Source organism: Olea europaea, chromosome 23 (genome assembly GCF_002742605.1).
Source record: "Olea europaea var. sylvestris chromosome 23, O_europaea_v1, whole genome shotgun sequence".
Classification (NCBI taxonomy): Eukaryota; Viridiplantae; Streptophyta; class Magnoliopsida; order Lamiales; family Oleaceae; genus Olea; species Olea europaea.
In genome coordinates, this window is record NC_036259.1 from 9801340 (window position 1) to 9811483 (window position 10144).

General features: G+C 34.5%; 1 protein-coding gene across 1 annotated transcript; it reads right to left on the reverse strand.

The window, feature by feature from the left end:
- Positions 1-3835: 3835 nt before the first annotated feature.
- LOC111372332 lies at positions 3836-10144 on the reverse strand. The gene is made up of 5 exons (XM_022994622.1): positions 10000-10144; positions 8404-9286; positions 7519-7674; positions 5311-5562; positions 3836-4137 (listed from the first exon to the last, which is right to left on the reverse strand). Exons 2-5 carry the CDS (start codon positions 9259-9261, stop codon positions 4003-4005), a joined length of 1401 nt encoding a protein of 466 aa, XP_022850390.1. The 5' UTR covers positions 9262-9286; positions 10000-10144; the 3' UTR covers positions 3836-4002.

Consider the following 10144-nt stretch of genomic DNA (forward strand, 5'->3'; position numbering starts at 1 on the left):
AGACTTTTGCCCAATTTTATCCTATTTACCTTAGATAATTCATACAAGATTTTTATTTGCATACATGGAATCTCCATTTATCTCAAAATCTTTCTACAACAGTGAAATCCCCCAACTATTCTAAACTTGGTCTAAAGATGTAAAATATGGGTTTAACATTTATGTTCCACTATTTCGACCTATCCAATTATGAAATCAACTCATTCTTACACAATGCTTAACTTGATTCACGTACTCAATATATATCAAACTTCACATGAAAAAGTAAAAATTAACATAAGTATGCAACTTATTCACCATTCATGAGTCAACTCATAATTCAATATATTCCTCATTGTCAGCTAGGCCAACTAACTCATGCAAACACACAATAAAGAAAATATTTTTGGAGTTTTTTTAAATGTTTCAAAAAAATCTATATTCTAATACCTAAAGCAGTATAACACACGCAAAGAACTCGTGTTTTCCATCCCCAATCTTAAACTAGATATTGTCCTCAACGTCTTAAATCATTAGTCTGCATCAAAAGGATGGAGAAGAAAATGAAGAAAATATTCCCTCGATATGGCGTAAAATCCAATGGCAAACTTGACCTATTGCTCATGTTGTCTTCATGGTTAGAGCTGGTTTAAGTGTTCCGCGATATCAAGTTCCCACATAATACAGTTAGATAAAACATTAAAAATCCAATACTTGGAACAAGTATTACTTAGCTCAAACATCTAATAAACCAACTAAATCCTAAGGACCTAAAGGTAAATGGAAAATGAATGATGAGTTCCTAATAATTAAATAGCAACTAGCATAATAAATAAAAGTGATAGAAATATTGGGTTTTCTCCCAACAAACGCGTGTTTAAAGTCTTTAGCTTGACTCATTTGTTTCAAGGCTATTCATGGTGGCTTGAAAAGGAATTACACCACTTTTTTGTTCATCCTTAAGCCTCCATACCACTAGTTTTCCATTGTTGGTCCTACAAACAATTCCACCTTCATCTGGCCTACCATTGTAGCTTTCCTAATGGTTCACTCTTTGGAAATCCTCAAAGTAGGAAGGCTGCTTGAGTGGAGTTTCCGTAGTGAAGCTCTCTACTTATGCTCCACCCTAAGGACTATCTCATTGGAGTCAAAATCTAATAAGGCCCGACTTGTTGATAGAAATGGCCTCTCAGGATAATTGGCATATGATATGCCTCTTCTATGTCTAGGATGATGAAGTCAATTGGAAAAAAGAACTCCCCAACTTTGATAAGTATGTCTTCGACTATTCTGTATTGGTGTTTCAATGATCTATTTGCCAGCTGAAGGATGATAGAAGCCATCTTGTGATCTCTCAATCCCAATTTCCTATAAAGAGGTAGATGAATTAAATTAATACTCTTTGTTAAATCAATTAAACTATTAATACCTTATAAATTTTCTATGGAGCAAGGTAGAGTGAAAACTCTTTAGTCTTTCAGTTTGGTTGGAATCCCACACCGAATGATTATGCTACACTCTTCAGATAATGCTGCTTTTCTCATGCTCATGTAGCTTTCTCTTCTTAGTCGACATCTCCTTAAAAAATGAGTAGTTTGAGATTGAAGGATTGCACTATAAAAGAGATGTCAACATGCAGTTTCTTTAAAACGTCCAAGAACTTAATGAACTGCTTCTCCAGCTTGATATTTTGCTGCCTTTGAGGAAAATGGACTAAAGATGTGAGTGGAGTGCCACGAACTGTTGCCTTAAGCTGTGGGCTGTCTTAGACTAATTGTTGATCTATCTCTATTACTTCTTCACGATTTTTGAGGGAATGGAATGGGTGACACATAAATCTTGACAGGGGTGGCGGGAGTGAATGATAGGAACTCAATAATTTCATAATTCACCATCTCAAATGGTAATACTTGCTTCGTGGGTTCTATCTGTGGTCTATTGGCCAATGCAGCTGTGATCTGCCCTACCTAATTTTCTAAGTTCTGTATAGAGGCCTACTGGTTTTTCATTGCAATCTCAGTCTTGGTGATATACATAACAAGTAGATCCTCTGAAGATACCCTTTTCTCTTGTTGTTGCATACCACTGATGGATTGTCTTCATTTGATATCTTTGATCCGAATTATTCACCCATGAGAAGTTGGGGTGCTTCTTCAAACCCAGATGGTAGTTGTTGGGGTAGGGTCCATTTTATTGTCTTTGGTAATTCTATGCATAACAGACCTTTGCAAGTTGACCCATGTGAGTAAACGCTAAGGGACAACTGATAGTGAAATGATCTTTCCCACAACCTACGCAAACCGATGTTGGTTGATATACCATTTTCAAAGAATGAGTTAGGTTTTCAAGTTTCTTTGTTATTTCTTTCATCTGTACAACTCGTGAGCAATATAAACGTCCATCATCATTACTAATCCATCCGTTGAAGCATTTATCATGTTCTTGAATTCTTGGCGTATTCCATAGTAAAAGAGGTACACTTGCGCTTGCTTAAGAATTTCAAGATTAGGACATTTCCTGAATAAGTTCTTATACCTTCTCATGCATTTGGATAACTCTTGAGCTCTTTCTACTTGAATATGTAGATTTCATTTTGAAATTGATGGACTCGAAATGTTGGGAAGAATTTGATCGTGAACTTTTGTACAAAGTCATTTGATAAGTGTGTTTCACTCATCATATTAATGCTACTTAATCTTGTATTTCATTTGATTCTTAATCTTGTATTTCATTTGATTCTTAGAGTTTTAAAATATTTTGATTTGTGTTTTTGTGTTGTTTTATAGGTTAGATGAATTGGGGTGAATGATGCAAAACTTGGAGAAAAAAGTAATTTTGGTATGATTTAAGGAGAAATTGATGTTGATTTGGTGAAACTTGATGATTGGAGGCCAACTGAAAGAAAAATTGAATAAAGAAGAAAAATTGTAAAATCCAAAGTTTGAGGACTCTATGAACACTTTTCAATAATTGATTTAGACTACGAAATAATAATTGAAGATTCGTAGGAGTCGTCGGATGCAATTAAAAGTCAAAAATTAGCTAAATATGATCAAAATATTTTCACAAATTAATTTTCAACCGCTCAGGTCGTCTCGAATTTTTAGTTGAAGATTGAGATCCATTGTTGACATAGTAGACACTCGAATTGGAAAGAGTTATCTAAAATAAAGTTGTAGCCCTTTAAGTTCTATTTTCAACTCATTTTGAATCACTTCAATTAGATATCAAGAAAAAAGTTATGATAAAAATACTGAAAAATACACAATGCTGATTTTCCACTCGAAAGTGAGCATGGTAGCGCCATTGTTGCTAAATTTAAATAGTAACGTGGCGTCGCAACCCTTCCAAGGTTTCAAGATACTATAAATACAAACCTAAAGATGACTTTTGAAGGAGACAATATTCAAGAAATCAAGGCAGCAAACGCAACTTGGCAAAAAAATTGATTAAACCATCCAAAAAATAGTTTTATATTTCTTCTCTTCAAGTTATTCTTTATGAATTTTATAGATTTCATGCCTCATATCATGAACTAAATAATTTATCTAGAATCTGATTCGCCAAAATTTGAGGATATGATTTGATTTTGTTTTAATTATTCCTATGAAATTTTCCAATTCTATTTATTTGTGTTGTTAACTTAATGCTTTCAATTAATTTTTCACTAATTGAATGGTTAGATGCTAGTCAATTTTGACACTCGAAAGAAAGGAATTTATCGCGATTACAACAATAACACAACCTAGATTTTATGGATTTCGAGATAAACTGTGGAATTTATGAAGCTTATTCCAAAACTTGAACATTATATATATATATATATATATATATATATAACAAGTTATGCAAAGACTACAAATTCGATCAACAATCCAACGATAACATAATCTTATTGAAGTATAACTATCCTGCGAATCCAAAAGGAATTAAAAAAACCCGGTAAATATTGCATAAAATTATATAGTGGTACAACATGACTGCAGAAATTCTCTGTGATGAGCCAAACTCGAAAGGAAAAGCTCACATGACTATAGCTTCATAGCCTTCCTCTTTTCTGATCCTATATTGGAATGCAGAAATAACAACCAGAATGATTGCAACTCCAAACAGCGCAACACCCCAAACAGATAACCGTATCATCCTTGCCTGATGTACCTACAAAAGATGAGCAGCACATTTATGAAACTCGAAAATCCAAGTACGATCATGAAGAGTAGGCAAGACGATTTCCCATCCCACCTTCTTTCTCTTGAAATAATAGATTATCTGACCAAAATTACAAGGGCTATCCTAGGAATCCCATCCAATTTATCCCTAGACTAATGAATAATCTTTTGTAATTTTAGCATATTTTTACGGGTCAAGAACTTACTCACAAACAACCACGGATGCAGCATTGCTTCACAAGTAATTTTATTTAAAATATAGAAGTATATCTTACTGACTCGTTATGCTTAAAATTATAGTCCATGACTCACGCTTCACAATTAATTTTATTGAGTAGCATATAAAAGTATATCTTACTGACTCGTTACGCTTAATATATAGCCCATGACTCACTAATATCCGTTGGTAAAATAGGATCTAATTAATGATATTTGTTATCAACAGGATAACTTTGAACATATATCTACCATGATCCTATGAACAAGAGCTTTCTAATCATAGACTGGAGAAAGAGAAAATATTGAAAGTCGAGACTTAATATCTATGCATCATCGCCCCATAACTCAAATTTCTGGCTCCCCATTAGGTTGATGTAGTTATCACTCACTTACCATCGAAAGATCATTTTTCAGCACCCCAAAAAGAATGAACCCGAATCCTCATTTGAAAGACTGCTAAAGCTGATACCTAAATACTATGTTGAATCAACTAATTTAAAAGCTTAAATTGTTAGAAAGCTAACAAAGTTATCTATTAATTATGTTTGGAACGCACTCCTCCAAGTGCAGACTAAATTCATGTTTTCATCAATGGCCTGAATAAGCACAATTTTCATAAATGTGTGTGGTGAAACTTGAGTTCATGACGTCAGTTTGCTTTGATACTATATTGAACCACCCTATCTAAATTTCAAGTTGTTAGAGAGGGGACAAACTTATTTATTTGAATTATCTACATAAATGATGTTGCTTTAAGAACTTCTTCCTTACCGTAGTATCATCCATTCAAGGACTCAAAAGATTTACAACTGTATGGATGCAACACCATGTTAGACTTCTTTGAACACATCGTTCTTTAGTGTAGATTATAATATGCATCACAGCTTTGATCACTTAGCATCATATTAAGGGGAAATATATGTGCAGAGAATAAGGATCTTACTTCTGCTGGAGCATGCACTACTGTGTTTGGTTGTGATGAGCCTGCGACCAAGATGTAGAAGAGCCCCATGACTCCTGTATGTCTCTGTGCATTGCTATAGTTGGATACAAGAGTTAGCGTCTCACCAGAAGATATCTTGACGGAGCCAGGTCGAGGGTAACATGTAGACATTCCCACAATGTAACCTGCCTCATTTCCAGGCTCGTTTCCTTCTCCATACATTGGATTCGACGAGCATATCACCCTTCCGTCCTAGAATATTTCATCAGACAAAACTCATTGAAAACCCCTGTCAAATGCATTAATAATTTCATAATTTCATATGGACTTAAGCCGGTCTTTTATAGTTGACTAAGTGGCCCTCAGATCCCCACACTTCCTTCCTCCCCTTCCTCGGGCGTTAAGCCTGGGAACAATAGGTCTTGCAGAAATTCCTCGAAAAGGGAAAGGGGAGGGGAAGCAGGTGAACGGAGTGAGCCGTTTCAACCAAAAAATTGCCTAATCAGTTTATCCCAGGTTATCGGGAAGGAATGCCAACAATACAATGAATAGTACGTGTGGAACAGCACTCAAGTTAGTTCAAGATTCTCCTAGCTATTGCTTTTTCCATACGGTAAAGTTGATGCATTGTTATTGCCCATAGTTAACGTCATTAGGTGTCCCTGAACACAATTAACTAACTGGAGAAATTGTAAAGTTTCTATTGACAAAGAAAATATACAACTATATTACACTGCTATCTAAATTGAAAGTTGTATCTAGCGCAGGAACCATCTATAAAATTGCTTGTACAAACTTTGATTTTTACGAGTAATTGTCTATAATATATCTTTATCCAGGATGAAACTAGAAGAATCAATTTTGAAGAAAGTATTTAGCAATAAAACCTTCTCCACAAAATCGTGCATAGCATTAAAACATCATGATTGCATCTTTTTCCCTTAAGGCAACTACAGGAGCCGGTTAGATGTGTACCAAACAAACACTTAAAAAACAAATGGAACAGTTTTATTAATTATCTGTACATATGGTTTTTTATTGTAAATACCTTCAGGTAAATATAAAAAAGGTGTGATATTTTTTAAAGTGAGCAATATCAGTTTGTCCAGGATATGAAAAGTAGCAGTGTATTGGTGATAAACTCATTATGAATATATGACGGACTTCATAAAGATAAGTAAATGGATACTTTGAACAATTCAATAAAAAATGACAAGAAAGTGAAAAAGTTTCAATTGTATCTTAGATAATGACTAGCAATGGCTCATGGCAGTTAACATTCCACAAAAGTTTGCTGATTTATCATTCATACAAATACACATTGGTTATGAGTAAAACTTCCCTTCCCAAAAGTTCCTACAAAGAGCAGTTCTTACGGTACATGGACTCTTCTGGTCATTCCAGTGTTCCTTGTGGTACATTTTAATAGTGTCATCATGGCCGAGGGTTATTTGACTTTTTGTTTCACCAAAGCTCTTACTTCAATCTATAATATTGGAAGACAAACGCTGGCGTGAAAATGATACCCCTATGTTTCTCCTGGAAACTTGTAAGATTCTTAAAATCTGAAAGAAATGTTTTCTTGGGTGAAATTGAATCTCTATACATAGCGTATAATTTTTTTATTTTTGTATTTGTGAGACAAGTGCAGCTTAGGAGTGAAAATTTGCTCTGTAGCCTCAATCCAGACATTCACACTTTAACTCTTTTGGCTAGCCAATGCAATTGGTATACCTGTGCGTGTCAATGCGCATACCCACACCCAGAATAGATGTACATGAAACCTTAAGTATATCAGCAAACACATCTCTGTAACTACTCAGACATCATGTGAGCAAGGTCTAATTTTGAGAGTATATTAGATGAAGAAAGTATGATTCCAAAAGTTTTAAGCATACCATTATTTGAGAAACCTATCAAGATTGCCATTGACGAAAGGTAAATAATTTAATATATGATTAGAGAAGATATATGATTGTCTGGCCAAAAATATATAAATAAAATAAAATAAAATAAAGTAAGCCCCTATTTGTTTCCCATTCTTTTCCCATTAAAATAAAAAATATGAACGTTATCCATCATATCGAACCACCATATTTGAATTTCTATATCTTGTGTGGAGCTCGTAACGGTTATATTTTTCATTCTCATTTTCCCATAAATGGGAAACAAACGGGGCCTAAATAAAAAATAATCACAAAAATTTACCTCCCCATAAAGAGCTGAACCAATCCCACCAGCATGCTGGTGTGCAACACCATAGATGACATCGCCACCAATCGGCAAGCTTACATGTAGACTTTTGGTATGAGTACAATAATCATTACCCGCATCAACAGCACAAGATGGAACTTCATACTCGATCTATATCATAAAAGTTCAACTGAGTATTGACTCAAATGAAGAAACAGAAATAGTGATCAAAGATATTAGGAACAGATATATGGCTTTTTGAATGCAATTTTCATCACAATTAAAAATTTCCCGTGTTTACGATTCCAATAAACCATCCCAAGCGAAAAATGCTGATAGATTACTATTTGTTGGCTAAGGTAGTGGAGGGTAATATGGGGATTTAGTAGAATTATTGTATAGATTTCTCATTATAAATAGGGAAGGGTAGTTTTATTTCACTTAGGCAAAAAATTGTGTATTGATGGGAAGAGAAAGAACCTCCCGAATGCTCAAAATCTATTGTAATTCCTTTCAATTTCTATCTGTTTTATATTCAATATATACACAAAAATACATTACACATCAGATACCTATCAAATGCATGTTGAACTATTTTTAGGTTATAAATTTACTATAAAACAGTATCAACAATTTTAAACAAAACTCTAGTCACCACGTTCTGCATTTCCTTTAACCCTCTAGCACCTGCTGGGTCGATAATACTAATCAAAGAAAATGTTGTTTCAACTACATAATCTATAATTAAACAATTATTTGACAGTTGAAATATTCAAACCAATAGATAAAAGCTTATCATAAATATTGGCCTCAGTGATTCTAAGTTCTCTTGAACATTCATTTTTCAAACCATATATTTTTAATAAAAAATAAAATAACAAAAGGACTAGGTTATAGTACCTGGCATCTATGTCTAGACTTTATACCTCTGGATTCATCTGCCATTGTCCAAATATCAGTGACATCAAGGATATAGATTTTAACAGGCACAATGGAGGTATACCAATCAACATACTTGACAGTGTACTTCAAGTGGAGGCTTCTCTTCACACCCAGAAACCCTTGTCTCACCCGACATCTCGTCTCATCATAACAACATCTCAAGCCACCATTATAATCAGGTGGCAAAGGTTGGTCATAGTCATCTACTGTGACATTATATAAATCACACCGGCATTCAGTGCATCCCATCCTATCTTCCACACCCCGAGAATCAATTGCATGCACATTGAGCATCCATCTCTCCTCAAAACCAGAAGGGATATCTTCTAGATTTCCAACCTCAATTCCATAAGGATCTGGCACATATGTGGATGTTCTTCGAGTCTCAGATCCGAGGCCGAAATATTGTATAAGGCCATAGTCACATACTCCACTATTCTTTACAACAACAAAATCAGGCCCATCGAGCCCCAGATCGCCATGGTACTTTGCAACATCAGAACCATTATGTTTACGTTGATAATACCTTACAAAAAGCCAATGGTGGAGATATGTTTCGTGGAGGGGAATGGAATTCCCTGCCTCATCAATTACTTCAGCGTCAAAACTCTTAAGACCAATATGACCTCGAGGGAAATCGATATTGTAAAAGTATTTATCAGAAACCGACCCTGGCTCCATCAAAAATTTAGGTGATAAAAAGACAGCAGTTTTTACCCCATTTTCATTCCTTAAATAAGCTTGTGAACTTTGAACTATAGTTATAAATACAAGAATTGCCATGGAATGCAACAGGCACTTTGAGCAATAAGCCATTTCCCCTCACTTAGTGCTAGATTATCTGGTGAAAGCAAATTCAAATCATATATCAGTAGTCATATTTGACATAAAAACAATGACTTATCCGATTACACCTACTCCAACTACATTCTACACTGTATTGTGACATGTTTTAGACAGACTCGACCTTATTATAGTAGAAAAAGTAGTTGAAACTGCTGAATATAATTAGCATACCATACATGACTTTAATATTCTAAAGGCAATAGGAACAACATATTCAAATGACGAATGGCAGGGGGAGGTGGGCCAGTGGGGTATATGGCCTTTTTTTTTTTTCACCTTTTATTTTAATACTAATACATATTGTGTTTGGTTTGGCAACATTAACACCAAAATTGAGCTTGTCCCAATAAATTTGGATTCAAGTCAACTAACTGAATGTTTTTCATCGACCCGGCGACAAAACCAAATATTCCAAAAATACACAAAATTTCCTGTTTATTTAATTTATCTATCAATTTATGTTTCAGTAAAACCATGTTACAGAACGCAAAAGTTGATCACATACACTGATACACAATCAGTACCATTTTCGAGCTCATACAGAGTGTTTCGAGATAAACACAATCGTCACCACATATTCGTATTGATATTTCCATTTTTTCCCATCCCTTCTCCAAGAATTTGTGGAGTTATCTAATAATCTAATAAACTGATATAGAAAAATTTACGGAAAAAAATGCAAACGAAAGATGAAAATGAAACGTTTACCCTTATACAGTTCAAATAATCCCCAGAGGAAGATGAGCGTGTGATTATTCTTCGAAACTTTGCGGGAGATGAACGTACGAAATTACTGCACAAGCTTAGTTTGAATTTGAGAAAAACTATGAGCGTGTTAATGGAAATGTTCTAA

Coding starts and splice junctions, on each gene's coding strand:
- LOC111372332 (XM_022994622.1), bottom strand. CDS start 9,261: ATGGCTTATTGCTCAAAGTGCCTGTTGCATTCCATGGCAATTCTTGTA. Junction 7,675..8,403: donor AGTCTAGACATAGATGCCAG/GTACTATAACCT, acceptor TTTATGATATAG/ATCGAGTATGAAGTTCCATC. Junction 5,563..7,518: donor GTTCAGCTCTTTATGGGGAG/GTAAATTTTTGT, acceptor GAAATATTCTAG/GACGGAAGGGTGATATGCTC.